The sequence below is a fragment of the Colletotrichum costaricense genome (assembly GCF_030867565.1).
Source record: "Colletotrichum costaricense strain IMI 309622 chromosome Unknown Scaffold_4.1, whole genome shotgun sequence".
Lineage (NCBI taxonomy): Eukaryota > Fungi > Ascomycota > Sordariomycetes > Glomerellales > Glomerellaceae > Colletotrichum > Colletotrichum costaricense.
This window is the reverse complement of record NW_026848233.1, coordinates 300,599-317,440: the sequence shown is the minus strand read 5'-3', so window position 1 is coordinate 317,440 and position 16,842 is coordinate 300,599. Positions and strand designations below refer to the sequence as shown.

The following is a 16,842-nucleotide window of genomic DNA, read 5'->3' as shown; positions in this document are numbered from 1 at the left end:
ATTGGCACCCCAACTTATTATCGTGACCCCATTCGCAAAGCCTATCTGTAGCCCGTATCTCTAGATGTTCTCCATCGTGGACTATGGAATAGCCGATTCCACCCGCGAAAACCAGTAGGCTCCACCCAAGTTTATCCCGAAAGCTCGTCACATAGCCGAAAACCCTCGTTGATGTCATCTCTGGTCCCTGGATTTCTATCTCTAATCCCAATTTCTCCTATTTCCTTCTCTGGCAAACAACCCTGTTCACACCTTGACGCTTAGCCTGATCTCGACACCGTCTCCATCTGCACTATTGCTCTTTGGGGGAGCTCGAGTCCGACGCCAGCCAGGGCGCGGTTTTCTGGTGAGAAGGCAAGTACCTACGTAGTAGCTGGTTGCCAAGGTAAGGAGGGAGAGAGACCCTTGTCCGCCGATGTCATTCAGCCAAAATTCCATCAATGAACTCAACGCATTTTCCAAGCTGAGTCTCCACCAACCAGCGCCAACGCTGGCTTCCGCGCCAAATGAACCCCGGCGGCTGTGTTTCACGACGTCACAACACACGATCGAATGGTGATGCAGCGGATAGCGGCGGGTTGTTGTCGTTACCCGTGATTCTGAGCTATGACGATGGCCTCACGTTGAGCCCTTTTGCCAGGATCACTCGATTTAAGCTTGATCAACTGTCATTTTGCAATTACCTTTCACTCCATTGCGTTAATGACGAGCACATGCATGCGTGCATCGCGACATGCCAAGCACCCCACAAGGCGTTGGCTGGGCCCCCCATGGCCCCTTTCCAGCCGTCAGCACAACACAATCAATCCACAGCACAACGACGACTTCAATGAACGGATGGATATGAGGTTTAACATAGATCAAGTGTGATAACCACATTCATCTATAATTGGCGACGTAATATCCTATTTATCACCTTTTAATCCTTTGAAACCTAGTAACTTTGGACCCATCACTGAGCTCTTGCTGAATCTGTTGGTGTCTATAACCGAAGAGTCCCGGAGCGATCACAAACCGCAATGCGTAGTAAATTATGCCAAGAGACAGGATGCTCAACGCAACAACAGAAGAAAGCCAATACGGCAGCGAAGTACTGCCTTTACCATTCGGCGGTCTTACAAACGGCATCACGATTAAGAACTAATTACGAGGTATCAGCGATCAAACCTAACGGTCCTTGAATCCATAGGCACACTTACAATATTCGCCGCAAGATAGATCACAATCAGAATCCAGGGTGCCCGGAGCGGCGATTGGAAGTTCTCCCGGTCGGTGAAACGCAACTTAACCAAGCCAACGGTGATAGCTGTCAATAAGACCGTTGTCGGGTAGCTAGACAAGCTGACGACGAAGTTGAAGGCGTCTCCAGCCGGCGGTGCACAAATGAAGAGAACAGTCACTCCAAGGTGCAGAATCAAGGCGTAAATGGGCGTACGAAACGGCCTGTTCTCCATGAACAGGTTGGAAAAGGGGAGCACTCCATCCTTTGCCAGCTCTTGCAGCAGGCGGGCTGATTGGCCAAGTCAGTCGATTGAGCTCACAGTGCTGACTGAGGTTGAGAAACTCACGAATGGTAAATGCAACACCCAGGAGATGTCCCAGTGCTGATAGAGCGACCAGCGCTGGAAGAGCTTTGGCTCCTGCCGAGGGTCCAAAGATATTCTCGAACAAGGTGGCGGCCACGGTGACCTTTGCCGCGATGAAAGCCTCTTTGGGCACGGCGGCAAACTAATTATCTGCGTTAGCCAGCGTCTAACAGTGTGACGAAAGTCAGTGAGCTTACATATGCGACGTTCGCTAGCAGGTAGAGCACTGCAATGACGCTCATTGAGAGAGGAAGCGCGATTCGCAGAGTCTTCTGCGGGTTACGAACTTCAGATAATACCTGGAAAGAGCAGGTTAGTAAACCACAATGACCAGCCCAAATTTGATGGGAAACTCACAGCATTGACATTATCATAACCTTGAAAGGAGAAAATGACGTTGAGGATAGCGGATCCGATGTTGTATCCGCTGTTGGAAGTACCCTCGAAAGCATTGGTAAAGTTGTGAGGGCTATCCACCCTCAGATGGCCGGACAAAGCTGCGAAGCCGCAGCATACAATAAAGAGCAGCGTGAACAGCTTCACCGCGGACAGCAAATCCTGGATCGCTCTTCCTGTTCGAGGCGCAACCGCGTGTATTCCGACGGAGAACACGGCGCCAGCAATCGCAACTCCACGGAGTTTCCACGTCGTCGAGTCGGCACCTGATGCAACAAGGATGTACGACGAGAACGTGATGGCGTTACTTGCAGAAACCTCTATGTTGCGTGTTAGGAAGGTCCTCAAGCTGGCCGTGATATGCTCTGAACGGAGCATCAGGGACACTTACGCAAGAAGACGCAATAGAAGACGTAGATGCAAGTTTGCATAATCCGGGGACTGAAGGATCGCTCAAGGTAGTTCTTGATACCACCAGATCTAGGGATTGCGCTTCCAAACTCGAGCATAACGAAGATACCGCACGTCGAGATGATTGCTCCGATCACCCAGCACATCATTGCCATGCCTACACTACCCGAAAGCTTGAAGATAGTGCTGGGGGTCGAGAAGATACTGCGCTTGTCAGAAATGGGAAAGATGCCAAGATTGGGGATCTTGAGACGTACCCTGCACCAATGATCTTATTGACAATCAAGGAGACAGCTCCGAAGAGTCCAATAGTCCGCTCTTGCAAGACGTTGATTTCGATAACGCCAAGCTTGACATCCTTGTCCGAATCTTCGCCGCCATCGCTAAGAGTGCGAGTGAAAGGCGCAGCTAGATGAAGAGATTAGATACAACTTATTTCCCGCGAACAGAGAACTCTGCTGACCTTGGATACTATCTTGTCTGGACGTCATGGTATCAATCACGCCAAGGCGAACCTTGGAATCGAATAGGTGATCGGTTGATTAACGCAGCACCAAGGCTTGGAGCAAGTAAATGCAGAAGTTTTACTCTTATGACTCTGAGGCTCATTCAAGCGTCAGTGGTGGTATCCGTTATCCAAGAAAATGTTAGCTAAGAGCGTGCGTCTATGTCTGCACAGCTGCGGGAAGCGAAGCACGCCATTATGGAGCCAAGATGTCGTGTGAATATCCCCGGAGGTCAGCCACGAAGACATGGTAAAGTGAGCGCAACTCCCGGACTTACTCAGGACTTGATAATACTTTTCAGAGGGCCTTTTCAATTAGTCCTAGTGCTCGGGAGGCACTACCGAACGCTTTCCTGCTTCTGGCGACATGCTCTTACTCGGCACAAGGGTGTTGTTGGAGTCGGGGATATTCCGATTATGTCGTGCTTTGCTCCTGTGATTCGCCATTCGATCCTCACAAACTATTGGACAACAATGACATGAAACGTTGTCTAGGCTGAACAAAGACCCGGAGCACATCCGACTGCGGACCGAACTGCTCGTAATGCTTTCGGTATCTGCTAATGAAGTAGCATAAGTGTAGACATAGAACCTGATTAGGCATTGCAATATGCCACAACGTTGTATACAAACCTAGTACGAAAAGACCACAGAAAATTCAACACAGCAACGAAATGGCAGTTCAACTCGAAGCTTTTGAGGTCCCTGGCGCCAGGACTTATTTTGGCCACGCACTCCCCTATGGATTACAAGTCAAGTCAAGCGGGCCAACTGGTCTCGTACCTCCCGTCGTCGAGTCTGCGGCGGCACTTAGGGCATTGGGCGACTCCGGAAAACTACAAGATCTCTTGGATAAGCACGGTGCCGTCTTGATCCGTGGTGCAGGAAACGCTTCAGCCGAGACTTTCTCAAAACTCGTAGGCGCAGCTGAGAAGGGCAGAGGCTCTTATCCTCATGTTCAAATTGGACTGGCCGGCAAAAGAACTCCACTCGCGGACAATGTCTGGACGGCCAACGAGGGGTCGCCAAGCACCCGATTCTACCAACACAATGAGGTGAGGGCGCCCACGGTTGGCCTCAGGTGATGTGTTGAGTGTTCAAGTAAACTCACGTTCAATTGTCAGTACTCTAGGTACACTCGCTTTCCTTCAAACATTCACTTCTACTGTGTGAAGAAAGCGCCCAAAGGCGAGTTCATCCCGATATTGCGAGGTTACGAGACAGATTGATCTCGTTGACCTGAGTGCCTGTAATAGTTCATACTGGCTGACTCTGTGCTGAAGGCGGCGCGACACCAATCGCGAGCAGCGCCAACGTATTCGAAAAGGTCCAAGCCGAGATCCCTGAGCTTGTGGAAGAAATTAGCAAGCGTGGCTTGGGGATGAAGATGGTCTTTCGTGCCCCTGGGAATGAAGCCAAGGTCAATCAATTCAACTGGGCTGGCGAGCACAGCTTCGGGCAAGAACTTACTCCAGACGACGACGAAGTGACGACAAAGCAAAAAGTTGAAAAGCAAGTCCGCAAGTTGACATCAGATTTCAAATGGAACGAGGATGGAAGTCTCGAGTTGACGCAGCATATTCCCGGTAGGCTCCCGCAGAATGTTGCTCAGCTAGCATCAAGAGAAAGGAATTCAAATCTGACGTGAACTTCAACTATAGGCATACGAAGGCTGCCAGCGAGCGGCAGGCCAGTCTGGTTCAACGGCCTGGTCGGGCGTCATGGTATTACGCGAGACATTGGTGCTCTCGATCCTCCTCATATCGGCCGTGACGGAATGACTTGTAAGTTCTTGCAGAAAGCTTACGTGACGCAAGCTCACTGATATGCTGCCAGATCTTCCTAGCGTCTACGGAGACGATACTGAGATCCCGCGTAGGCTTCTTGACAAGCTTATCGACGTCATTGATAAGGAAGAGATTAGCTTGATTGTTGAAGAGGGAGATCTTTTGTTAGTCGACAACTTCCAAGTCTCACACGGAAGAGAACCGTGGGAGGGCGACAGGCAGATGTTAGTATCGATGTGGGACACACCAATCTCAATCGGGGAGTACTAATCCGCGCCCCATGAGCCTCAAAGAATGGCCGGTATCAAGTCGTCAAAGGGAACCTCTTCATAGCTGGAAGAAGAAAGAGTCACAGTTTTGGTACTGTTATTCAGTCCTCAAGTAATATACGGTGAGCTAGTCATAGCACGCAGGGACCCTTCCATTTCTCAGTTTCGACTGAAATACACTTCTTTTTCCTTCAACATCTGAGCTCCACTCCATGACCGAGTTGGCGAAAAGATTTATGTTTCAGATGAGTGATCCTTGGAGCTACTCCGGGATCTTGAGCTTCATCTACAAAGTATACTGATAGGCAGGGTGGCACTGCCATTTTTCACCCAACTTAGTCGACCGTGATCCCAAGCGTGTGCCTTCGTTCTGAAGATCCTTGTCCCCGGCAACGCGAAGCTTACGGTTACGCCAACGCAGGTAGAAGTGCAGCGAAGTGGCCAGAAGAATGCACATTCCAGAGAAGGCCACATTAATGATGTTTGCCTGCCAATACTGCGGGCCATGGGACTTTGGGTAAAAGTAGCTTGCGTAAATAGAAGCCAGGTTAGATCCGGCGTTCACGACAGCGTATGATACAGCTCGTTTAGTCGCCGGCCGAGGAAGTGTGGTAGAGACCCATGACAAGATACATCCGAACGAGCCATATACACTCATCATCATGAATGTCGCCGTGTATCGGGCTGCAACGTTGAGAGTAGTTGCCGAGATGATGAAGCCGACGCTGCAAAAGACCTGCGGCCACACGATGTGCAGCCATCTCTCACGATGCTTGTCGCTGTGCCAAGAGTTTGTGATGCCCAATATCGCTGCGAACACGTATGGCGGAGCAGAGAGAAGCAATGTATTTCTTTGGTTGTAACCGAGTGTCGCTACAATGGTGGGAAAGAAGTTGGTAAAAGCAGCCGCAGTGTTGAGTCCAAGTTGCATGAGCCAGATCATGTAGAGTGCTGGATCCGTAAACGTCATCTTCAGACCTTGCAACGCTGATGCTTCTTCTCGATTATCTTCTTCGATTGCTTCTTCGGTGATTCGAAGGATAGCAAGCTTTCTCTCCTCATCGGTGAGCCATTTGGTAGTCGCTGGATAGTCCGGAAGTGTGAGATACGTAACGATGGCGACCGGAATTGGGATTGTGCCCTCAATGATGACTGTTTTGATGAAGTCAGAATATCACCAGACACTGATTTCAAAAAGAAGAACTCACAAAGCCATCTCCAATCTGCGAGGCCCAGCTTTCCATTCATGCCTCCCATGATGGTGCTGCCCAGAAGGCCACCGAAAGCACCTGCCATCTGTCCTGCAGCATAAAGTACCGAAATACGGACAGCCAGCTCCTTCTTCGTATACCACGAGCTGAAGAGGTACAAGGCACCAGCTATAGCGCGGTTAGCCACAAGCCTGTGATAGTAATTAGTGGAAACTAACGGAAGAAGGGTGCCTCAACAAAGCCCAGGAGAAATCGGAGAACTACAGCTCCCTTGTAGTTTTGAACAGCGCCGGTGGAGGCACTGACCACAGCCCAACAGCACATGACGACTGGAAGAAAGATGCTGGGTCTCATCTTGTTGAGAATCATGTTTGTGGGAACCTGTGTGAGGATGTATCCAACGAAGAAGACACTGATAATGGTATTGTACTGGGTTCCAACCAGACCGATGTCATTTTCAAAGTTTCCTAGACGGGCTGTCGCGATCTGATCACAGTTAGTGTGATTCCTTGTAGCGAAGATCACATTGCTTTACATTGTTGCGGTCCAAGTAATTGAGCACATGTACTTCTCAGTAACCATGTCAGTGAGAGCTCCGCTATGAAAAATCTGGATGAACTTATAGAGTAGCATCATCAAGGGCATCCTAAAACAGCGGTCAGACACACCAGACTACGTACGATAAGCCATCGAGCCACTCACATCCGAACGTCAATCCTCCGCACAAGGCGTCGCTCTTTCAAGTCCCTGTTCTCGATGGGTACATCCTGGGATATGTCTGATTTCAGTGGGTGATCGAGCGTTTCGATATGAAGGCCCAGAGTGTCGTCTTTACGAAGGTCATTCAACGCCATCCTTGTGTGCAAATGAGAATTTCTAGTGCGTTCGATCTTGAGATGGACGCATTGGTGTGGAATGAGGCTCGGACGTAGTCACATACTTATTTACGGCCGACCGAAGAGAGGTCATCGGACTGCTTGCCGATATCCGCGACCTACTCACGGATACAACTTTCTTATTGCTCAGACCTAGTTCCTTACCCCGCAAGAAATCGTGGAGAATCTGTTCTAGCAGTGGATCTCGTGCGAGAAGAATGGCTACATGGCAATAATAGTCAGATGTGTGCTGAAATCAGGCCAGGCGAGTGGATTGGTTGGTCGGAACGTGCTTACGAGCCGGTCGGTTCTCGCATGATCTTGGTCTACTGTACCATGAACAGATAGATCGACAGGGCTTCATCGGAAAGTAATCTTGTTGGCTGTTTTGAGACATGGGTGTTGATACTGGAAGGAAGGTAGCATCAACTATGTCATGTGGTGCTTGAGAAGTTGCCTGCAACGAGTGCAATTGTCACAACATCCGGACTCGGACCATCGAGCTCATAGTCCTACAAGACAAGCCTACGCAAGCCTTCGAGGCTTTAATACACTTCCCAGAACCACCGTACGCTCAGCTCTACGTTACGGTACCTAGGTCTACATTCATATCTGAATTTTAGTATTCATCAGCATTCCACCCTAGTGGAATTGGGCACTTGCGCATCAAGATCCCAGCTTCCCCGCAACCCCGGATATCCATACCCGTTGGCTTAACCCCAGATCGTGGGGTTGATTATCTGTAAGGGCTTTTGAACGTACAGCACAACCTGTTGGCGCCGCTAGAATACAGCCAACAGCACTGGTTGGGCCTACGGCTCGGGAATCGGATATTCTGAGGTTCTGAGCTCGCATCAAAGGTCCTAGCGGTCGGGTATTGTCACAATACGTCACGCTTCCTTGCAAGCCTCGCTTTGTCAGCGGGGTCGATTCAGTTGAGCTGCACGCAAGTACAGGGGAGAGGGTGTAAGGAAACCAAGCGAGGGCTTGCATGATGTGCTCGGAGAAGTCCCCGATATCGCTGAGTATGGCGGGAACTTTGCCCGAATACCGTGCTTTTCTGCAGAAGGACATGAATGGGCAGATATTTTGACATGTTCCAAGGTTTAAAGACTCTGAATCCCCATCTCATCGGACTTTGTTGTAAACCAGCACATTTTGACCGCGTGTCTCCACCGGTACACGACGTATTGCAAGATAGATCGAGACTCTTCCCAGCCCAGCAACTCAGAAAATCTCTGAATAATAACGCAACCATAAGATGCCTAGTGCTATCAAGCCAATCGTACTCCACATAGGAGACCCTATACAGTATAATCCAGAGCGATACAGGGCGTTGGAAGAGATCGCTACAATTATCAGGCCAACCATAGAAGAGAGGCAGAGGGACGCCTTCTTGAAGGCCCTGAAGGAACAGCAATGGGGCAACTTCTCAGCGATCCTGCGACCCTTTTGGAACTCAGGCGGTGAGATGGGCCGTTGGGACAAAGAGCTCATCTCTCTCCTGCCTTCCTCCGTCAAAGTCTTTGCCTCCGCAGGTGCTGGATATGACTGGGCAGATGTTGGTATCTTGGCTGGAAAAGGTACACCACTACCTTCCTTCTCAACATCTTCGAGACGTTTTGTTGACATGAACAACAGGAATCTTGTATTGCAATGGAGCATCAGCATCGTCAGAAGCTGTGGCAGACATGGCGCTTTACCACATTATATCAGTGTTCCGCAACATGCAATGGACCAATACGGCAGCACGTAGTGGTAACGCAGACCAGTTCCTTGATGCACACCGGCATAATAGCGAGACAGCACACAACCCTGCAGGGCACACACTCGGCATCATTGGCCTCGGAAACATCGGCTATCGCATTGCACAGAAGGCATTTGCCGCCTTTGGCATGAAGATAGCATATGTCGATCCTATCCTCAAGCAAGCGGAGCAGGAAGCCACTGTCAAAGCAGTGAGATACCCAGACTTGGACTCCATGCTCGCTGTCGCAGATTGTGTGGTTATTTCCGCCCCTGGAGACGCAGAAGGTGGCAAGGCCCTTATGGATGCCTCACGCCTAGCGAAGATGAAAGCAGGATCTCGATTGGTCAATGTTGGGCGTGGAAACCTGGTAGATGAGGAGGCATTGGCTGATGCGCTAGAGTCAGGGCATCTTTTCGCTGCTGGACTCGATGTACACTCGAACGAGCCTCACATCAACAAGCGTCTGATCTCCATGAGAGATGTAAGTCTGACATGTCACACCGCTGGTGGAGCTGTTGAGACGAGAATCGGCTTTGAGGATTTGGCTATCCGAAACGTCATTGAAGTACTACTAGGGAAGGAACCTTTGACGGCGGTGAACAAACATTTACTGGGGTAGATGAGACGTGAAAACCTATACTATGATTAAGTCCCTTGTCTGAGGAAGACTGCATCTGCGTGGGTTCTCCGTTCTCGTTGTTATTATTGTTGTTCTGTTGAGGAGGGCTAGCTAGCTTGATAGACTGCAACTCCTTGATGCATATGAGCTCATGCGCGGGGAGATGTTCATCTCGAACATGGAGTCTAATAGTCAAGGATTTAAAGCGCTAATTTTTCAATTCTCAGTGGAAATTATTTTGGTATCAGTGTATTGACTTATATCATCTTTTCAACATTGATCCAGGTTAAACACCAGGCTGTGCTACTAGCCATGAACCGTCCAGGTCCAGGTCTACCTTGCTATGTAAGACCAAGCTAAGAGTCGACGGCTTTGCTCTATCCTTTTCCGTTGTCTAGCATCATGCTGTATGTCCTGGCCGGTTGGATATGGGGTCACCGATCAGGGCGCTTTCAGCTCATAACAAAGACTCGGCCACTGATGGGCACAGGAAGTTTGCATATGCATGCCTTAGCGTGCAAATATGCTTCATGATCTCCCGTAGCTACCCAGAATTTGACTCAATCAAATTGGAAAGATGTCTCAAAAGGAATCTATGACATAGGTAGTCTGATATGGTATGATTGATGCTGATCACCCGGGTCTCTTTCTCTACACATAATTATCTTAGTATTCAGGGGAGATCACGATTACGAAATCGACTATGAGACAGATGACAACATGGTCTTCTAATACTTTGTTCTTCGGGACAACGGAAGTTCATTTGGCCCACTGTAACAATGACCTTGCTGAGTGCCTCCGAAGGGGCTGCCTATAGAGAACTGGACCGGATGCTAGTGATATGGGCAGCACATGCTAGACGAGGGATACTAGTGACAATAGAGGAGAGCCTAGAAATATCTGGTGATCCGAGAGGAGAGTACAAGCAACTCTTGGCTGCAGTTTTGGGTGCGCTTGCAGTAAGTCAGCCTGCTGTCCAATCCACTGGATCTTAGGTGGAGTAGGATGAGGGAGAGTAGGCACATGTGAAGCCACACTCCGATGCATACACGCAACTAAGTGGTGACATGAACATTAATTTGAGAGACTGGGTATTTACTAAGGCCGAATGGAAATAAGCCACCTGTTTTCCGTTGGAAAAGATGTATTCTTAAATCTCGAAGACCCGTGTCTAATTCTATATGACTGGAATAATTCTATCATTATACGTAACAACCTAGATCCAAAATCGGTACGCTTTTCAACCCACTCATGAACGCTGATTTCTCAAACGCTCAGACTCAGCCAAAGCGAGTGCGCGAATAACAACAAGATGGCGGGTGCAGTCTTCGCAAACGCCCCTAACAACGCTGCCTCCATCGAGCTCAATAATCTTCTTGCAAGGCTCGGGGTTTTGACAGCGCTCAAACTTGCCAGGAAGGAAGACCGAGGCGTATGGCTTACCGCATTGCGTGCAATAGAATGCAACGGACGGTTGATCACACATATCGAGCGGTGGGCGCAGGATGTTCCGCAAAGGTTCTTCGAGTAGAGTTGCTTTAGGTCTGGGGAGGTTGCAGTGGATCAGCTGTGTAGGTATAGGATGCTATGTGTTGTCGTGGAAATGGTACGCTTATCGTGGGTAGGATACTGATGTACCTTATGTCCCAATGTGGAGGAATCATTGCACTTTTAAAGATTTTGGCAAAGGTCTAATCTACGTTTCTAACCTGGTCACCTAGGCAATAAATGCCATGATAGTGGCATTGTAACGAAAACAATCATAAAAAGGGCTTTGTTCAGCGTCTGAAACATCGAATTTGGGAATTGAGGCTTTGCGTCTGCAAAGAGTTGATTGGACCAAGCACCTTGGTTTTGAAGTTTTGAAAGTAAACTGGATCTATCTCAAGGTTTTCAAGGTCAAAAATAGCACGGAGACTTCGAACAAAGCATGATTTCGTGGCAGTGCCAACATCGAGTTGAGCTATGCGTCCAACATCAGGTTACTGCTAGAACAACGCAATTGTCTTCGGCGCGCAGGAAAGTACTTGCGTGTTACCGTCAAGAACAACGCGAAGGCAACAATTAAGGGAAGTAGACATAAGTACTAAGTTGATAACTGGATATATCCGAGAGACCTAGCATAACTACGTAGTAGAGTAAGTAAGTGCTTATAAAGCTGGGAAGTGCGGGAAAGCACATGCAACTCTTGACCATAAGTATGCCTGCCTCAGTTCAGCTATCTCAATTGACCTCTTTTACTCAAGGTATTGATTGGGGGGGGGGGGGGGGGTCTGGTATTGACTAGCCTACACGTTTTCTACCTAGCCCAAATACCAAGTTGATCGTACCGCCCAAGGTTCTGGAAAGCAAATCATGGTGACTGAAGGGATCTGACGATACCTCAGCCATCACTGGCTCACGACATAATGATACCCATGACAAGTCGAAAAACGGAAACCCTGAAATTGGGGGGTTTGCAGCATGGCTCTTCTACCACCTCGGCTAGCATCATCGCGAAAACCGAATGGAGCCATTTTAGCCAGGTTCGTCCACTTTTAGCTTAAATGCAATGCAACCTGCCACACCCGGCATCCCGCCCAGGGTCAATTGAGCCAGGCATTTATCCGTGAGGGGTGCAGGTCCAACGTCATTTACCCCGGATTCATTCAGAGTGATATAAAGCATGCATACCATGACGAGATTAGTCCGTGACATCTGGTAGAAGGTTGGGTAGTACCATATTTGTGTTGCATTTGGGTTCGATGACACTGAGACAGCCGATATGAAGTCCACTATTTTCATGCCACTGGCCTCAGTCGTTGCATTGCTTCCGAGTGAGTTCACCAGGTTATCAGCATCGACTAAACTATCTACCCAAGGCTAACTTTCCGGATAGCTTTCGCACAAGGACTTGTGAACCCTATCATTCCGGGGTTTAATCCGGACCCAACGATCATTAGAGTTGGTCAAGACTTCTTCCTTGCAACTAGCACTTTTGAGTTCTTTCCCGGCGTCCCCATTTACCACTCAACCGACCTGTGAGTCTACTTGTTTCCGAGCGACCTGCGTAGCACCGTGTTGCCCAATGCTCACTCAACCGATGCAGCGTGAAGTGGGAAAACATTGGCCATGCACTATCGCGGCCGTCCCAGCTGAACATGCGCGGTACCGCTCCGAGTGGTGGTATCTTTGCGCCAACGCTGAGACACCACAACGGTCTCTTTTACTTGATTGACACAGTGTTCGACGTGATCAGCCCTCCGGACAATGTGAGTTCTTTAAGCGTAGTATGTGAGAGGAACTTTGGCCACTTACTGGTGGGCTTTTCCCATAGGTTACACGGGTGCCCCGTTCATTTTACGTCACGACCCCAAATATATTTGATCAGGCTAGTTGGAGTGAACCTACATATGTTGACCAGTGGGGCTTCGACCCGGACCTCTTTTTCGACGATGATGGGAAAGTCTATTTGACTTCGACATTCTCTGAATTTGTCGAGAATGGTAATTTTGCAAACTGGATCACCGAGATCGACATCAAGACTGGCGACTCCTTGAGTAACTCCCGTGTTCTCCACACGACAACGGTACCTCCAGAGCTTGGCTACCCACTCGTAAGCCTCATTCGCCATAACGACCAGCATAATATGAAACCGTCTTAGCTAATCGTCAACCGAACTATCTTAGACCGAGGGGAGCCACTTGTACAAACTCAACGGCACATATTACATGGTCACTGCCGATTCTGGAACCGAGGCTAATCACAAAGCAAATGTATATCGCTCTCAGACTTTGGACGGGCCGTGGGAAGGAAACCCTCGTAACCCTGTATTGTGGAATGGCGAAGATATGTCTCTGCCAGTACTTGCTACGGGGCATGCAGACATTGTTGACGACGCCGATGGAAACTGGTGGGCCGTTTTCCTAGCGATTCGACCACAGAATCCTAGGAACAGTACTGGACTTCCTCAGCTTGGTCGCGAGACCTTCCTGTGTCCTGTTACATGGGACGCTGACGGGTGGCCCATGTTCAACAACAACGAGCCGATTGCTGAATACATGCCCGACGTTCTGTACGACTTGAACCGGCCCAAGATATGGCGCGACGATTTCGAGGGTGGACTCACTGATGAAGCCTACTACTATACACGGACACCATACAAAGGCTTCACAGACTTCGAGTCCAGCCCTGGCAAGCTCCGAATCAGAGGCAATGTTTACACTCTGAACGATCGCGAAACCCCGGCAGCACTACTTCGCAAGCAGGTCGACATCAATACTACCTTTAGCACCGAAGTCAGCTCTTTCAGCCCGGCATCGTGGAGACAGGAGGCCGGTGCGAGTGTCTATCTCAGCATTCACTACCACAACGAAGTCGCCATTACTTACTCGAACGATACTGGTAGGCGATGCATAGTCACGCACACTAGAACGGGTCCCGACGCTACACTCAATACTACCTACATTGAGGATGAGGATGTTGCCAATGGCGAGCCAGTGAAGCTTTTCATCGAGGCCAAGGATGTAGGATATCGTTTAGGATACTCTACAGGAGATAAAGCGCCAAGTTGGCTTGCGACTGTTGAGAATCGCTGGCTCCAGTCATACGTTGAGGGCTGGCAGAACTTCGTTGGAACCCATTTCGCGATCTACAGTACCGGAACTAGACTTCCGACTCTAAATCCTGCGGTATATTGAATCTATTCCAAGCTTCCATAACGTAGCAAGGCTAACATCACTGTTTTTAGGACTTTGAGTACGTCCAGACTGAACTGAACTAGCGTGGCGGTATGAGGTTAGAGGAGCATTTGCAGGGACAGGCAACCAGTTTAATCGATGTGTTTCACCGGATAGATGTAGCTATCACCTTTGAATGTCATTTCCGAGAAGGAAGACACATCTGAAATGGTGCTCTTACATTACACATGTGTATCTTGCATCAACACGTGGGTAGATCTTCCAGCTCTGTAGCCTCTATTATTTGGCATTGACCGTTTCTTGAGGTTCACAACATCATGTACTTAATTAAGTGCCTTTAAGAAAAGAGCCCGAAGTAGTGACTTCTGAGGCGTGAAAGCATAAACGACGATAAAATGTTTCAAACTTCTTGTAATTCCATGAAATGTGTTTTAAGATGATCTGCCTCTTTTGGCGTTTGCTACACCTCCTTACCTACTTTGTTTTCTTAGACACGCGACCGCTAGATCAGGTCCTCAGATGTAACTTCAGGACTTAGTGCAGACCAGGCGGCAGTACCTTCTGATAGGCCCGAGGTTCAAGACCATCCTGATAAACGATCAGAATGACCCGTGTAAGTTGGGGTTCCGAAAGTTAGACCAACTTGATTGGCTCGCACGGAACGGTCCCTCTCCATTTCTCAGTGTCCACCTCTGAAATTCCGTTTCGATCTGCCGGTGGAGCAATCCGATTGGCCCAGACGGAATCATCAAACTGTATGAAGCAATCCGAAGTATGTTTTCGGAATTTCGGCCGCCCACACTTGAATGTGAAGGGACATGGACTTACGAGGGTCTGCACTGCTGAAGTCAAACAAGCTAGGCATATATTAGGCCTTCATTATCCTCCTAGATGTGCGTAAATCCAATGACCCGATAACACCAGAGATCAGAAATCCAGGCAGACATGGACGCCAAACAGCTATTGCCAGTCGCAACCGCGCACCCTTTCGCGTCGATCACAGCCTTTTTGGCTGTTCTCATCGGCCTCTATACGTTCTACTACCGGAAAATACATCCTTTGGCCAGATTCCCTGGCCCTTTTCTTGCGTCAGTTACCAACTTCTGGAGACTCCGGGAACTATGGAACTTGCACCTACCGGAGACCCTAGTCGTTCTGCACGAGAAGTATGGGGATGTCGTCCGCATTGGCCCCAACATGCTTTCCTTCAGACAAGGGAGTGCCGTACCGAGGATTTACAAGGCTGGCCGAACTTTGGCCAAGACAGCTTTTTATGACGGCTTCACTTCTTTCAATCCCAATTTGTTTGGAACTCGAGATGAAGAGGTGAGTCGTTGGAAGTTTCGCAAGGTATGGGAGATCACACACTGATTTTCCAAGGTACACTCGATGCGGCGACGGCAGATGGCACACGCATTCTCTTTGCAGTCGATCAAAGAAATGGAGCAGCACATTGACGGTCACATGCTTCAATTCCGCAATAACCTCGACGAGTACTCCCAAACTGGCCAAGTTTTCGACCTCAAGGAACTGATAGCCTTCTTTGTCCTTGATGTTCTAGGAGATCTCGCCTTCCGCTGTCAATTTGACTCGCAGATCGAAAAGGACATTTCGAAATTGCCTCCCATCAATGACCACATCTTTCTTGCTTGCCTAATGGGCATGATTCCTGATTTTATGCCGCTCATCAAAGCTATCTCTCCATGGATCCCGATTCCATGGCTGCAACAGCTTCTCGCAGCTAGACAAAATCTCAAGACCCTTACCGCGCAGTGTGTGAGAAACCGATTAGCTGACACTGGTGCTGCTCGAAAAGACCTCATCACCAGTCTGATCAACTCCGTAGACACGGAGACAGGCGCTAAGCTCACAGAGCTAGACATACAAACAGAGGCATTTGCGTTTATGTAGGTTGTTCGACGTTGCATTGCTCAGTTGATTTTCTCCGCTGTTTTCTCTAACATATTATTAGTGTTGCTGGCTCCCATACGACGTCCGGAACCCTTACTCTTCTCTTTTCTCACATTCTTCAAAACCCGGCTGTACATACTAAGGTGGTAGAGGAGGTCGATGCAGCGGTTGATGATGTTGGTTCGGCTATCGTGCCTATCAAAGACCTTGAAGCAAAGCTTCCATACGTCATGGCTTGTCTAGATGAAAACTTCCGGATGAACTCTGTTTTCACTATGCCCTTGGAGCGAGAAGTGACTGCCAAGGAAGGCTTCGAAATCGAGGGCTACGTAGCTCCCAAGGGCGTGCGTCTCTCCCTTCTCCCAAGATTGGTGTAACTGGAATTGCTGACAAAAACAACAAGACCGGCCTGTTCAGCCTGAACCACGTTGTTCATCATAATCCTGCCATTTGGGGCAAAGACCACGATGTTTTCAACCCCTCAAGATTCTATGATCAAGGAGGGGAGAAGCTCCAGCGTTTCCTCAGCCCCTTTAGCATGGGTCATCGCATGTGTATCGGACGCAACATGGCCATGACGAACATGCTCAAGCTTGTTGCAACAACCTTTAAATGTTATGATCTTGAGGCGGTCGAGCCGATGGAAGCTATCTCTACTATCAGCGTTGGAATTTCGGAGAAAGAAGGTCCATTGTTGTGTCGTGTTCGTAGAAGATAGGTTGAAGGTGCAAGAAATCGAGTAACGTGTCTCATATCGGCATCTTTGTGATTATGAGTCGGTCGAAAAAGAAGGAGAGAATGGCGGTTATGTGACTGCGTCATGGATGAAAATAATCAAGCTTG

General features: G+C 49.0%; 7 protein-coding genes across 7 annotated transcripts; 5 read left to right on the top strand and 2 right to left on the bottom strand.

Annotated features, from left to right (window-relative positions):
• Nucleotides 1–506: 506 nt before the first annotated feature.
• On the top strand, nucleotides 507–833 carry CCOS01_04122 (uncharacterized protein; the record flags this gene model as incomplete). The annotated part of the gene is made up of 1 exon (XM_060452305.1): nucleotides 507–833. The coding sequence occupies one exon, from the start codon at nucleotides 507–509 to the stop codon at nucleotides 831–833; it is 327 nt and encodes a 108-aa protein (XP_060316263.1).
• Nucleotides 834–912: 79 nt separating this feature from the next.
• CCOS01_04121 (amino acid transporter) lies at nucleotides 913–2,884 on the bottom strand (the record flags this gene model as incomplete). Its single annotated transcript, XM_060452304.1, has 8 exons — nucleotides 913–1,140; nucleotides 1,200–1,510; nucleotides 1,569–1,728; nucleotides 1,784–1,885; nucleotides 1,944–2,302; nucleotides 2,374–2,597; nucleotides 2,651–2,801; nucleotides 2,857–2,884. The coding sequence occupies 8 exons, from the start codon at nucleotides 2,882–2,884 to the stop codon at nucleotides 913–915; spliced, it is 1,563 nt and encodes a 520-aa protein (XP_060316262.1).
• Nucleotides 2,885–3,572: 688 nt separating this feature from the next.
• Nucleotides 3,573–5,018, top strand: CCOS01_04120 (uncharacterized protein; the record flags this gene model as incomplete). The annotated part of the gene is made up of 6 exons (XM_060452303.1): nucleotides 3,573–3,953; nucleotides 4,023–4,110; nucleotides 4,182–4,484; nucleotides 4,560–4,682; nucleotides 4,735–4,909; nucleotides 4,979–5,018. 6 exons carry the CDS (start codon nucleotides 3,573–3,575, stop codon nucleotides 5,016–5,018), a joined length of 1,110 nt encoding a protein of 369 aa, XP_060316261.1.
• A 222-nt stretch (nucleotides 5,019–5,240) lies between these two features.
• Nucleotides 5,241–7,019, bottom strand: CCOS01_04119 (uncharacterized protein; the record flags this gene model as incomplete). The annotated part of the gene is made up of 5 exons (XM_060452302.1): nucleotides 5,241–6,106; nucleotides 6,163–6,333; nucleotides 6,384–6,651; nucleotides 6,745–6,811; nucleotides 6,868–7,019. The coding sequence occupies 5 exons, from the start codon at nucleotides 7,017–7,019 to the stop codon at nucleotides 5,241–5,243; spliced, it is 1,524 nt and encodes a 507-aa protein (XP_060316260.1).
• A 1,282-nt stretch (nucleotides 7,020–8,301) lies between these two features.
• Nucleotides 8,302–9,409, top strand: CCOS01_04118 (uncharacterized protein; the record flags this gene model as incomplete). Its single annotated transcript, XM_060452301.1, has 2 exons — nucleotides 8,302–8,623; nucleotides 8,682–9,409. The coding sequence occupies 2 exons, from the start codon at nucleotides 8,302–8,304 to the stop codon at nucleotides 9,407–9,409; spliced, it is 1,050 nt and encodes a 349-aa protein (XP_060316259.1).
• Nucleotides 9,410–12,173: 2,764 nt separating this feature from the next.
• On the top strand, nucleotides 12,174–14,171 carry CCOS01_04117 (glycosyl hydrolase family 43; the record flags this gene model as incomplete). The annotated part of the gene is made up of 6 exons (XM_060452300.1): nucleotides 12,174–12,225; nucleotides 12,288–12,429; nucleotides 12,498–12,660; nucleotides 12,726–13,004; nucleotides 13,078–14,079; nucleotides 14,139–14,171. The coding sequence occupies 6 exons, from the start codon at nucleotides 12,174–12,176 to the stop codon at nucleotides 14,169–14,171; spliced, it is 1,671 nt and encodes a 556-aa protein (XP_060316258.1).
• An 862-nt stretch (nucleotides 14,172–15,033) lies between these two features.
• Nucleotides 15,034–16,717, top strand: CCOS01_04116 (uncharacterized protein; the record flags this gene model as incomplete). The annotated part of the gene is made up of 4 exons (XM_060452299.1): nucleotides 15,034–15,414; nucleotides 15,469–15,995; nucleotides 16,061–16,343; nucleotides 16,403–16,717. The coding sequence occupies 4 exons, from the start codon at nucleotides 15,034–15,036 to the stop codon at nucleotides 16,715–16,717; spliced, it is 1,506 nt and encodes a 501-aa protein (XP_060316257.1).
• Nucleotides 16,718–16,842: the final 125 nt, after the last annotated feature.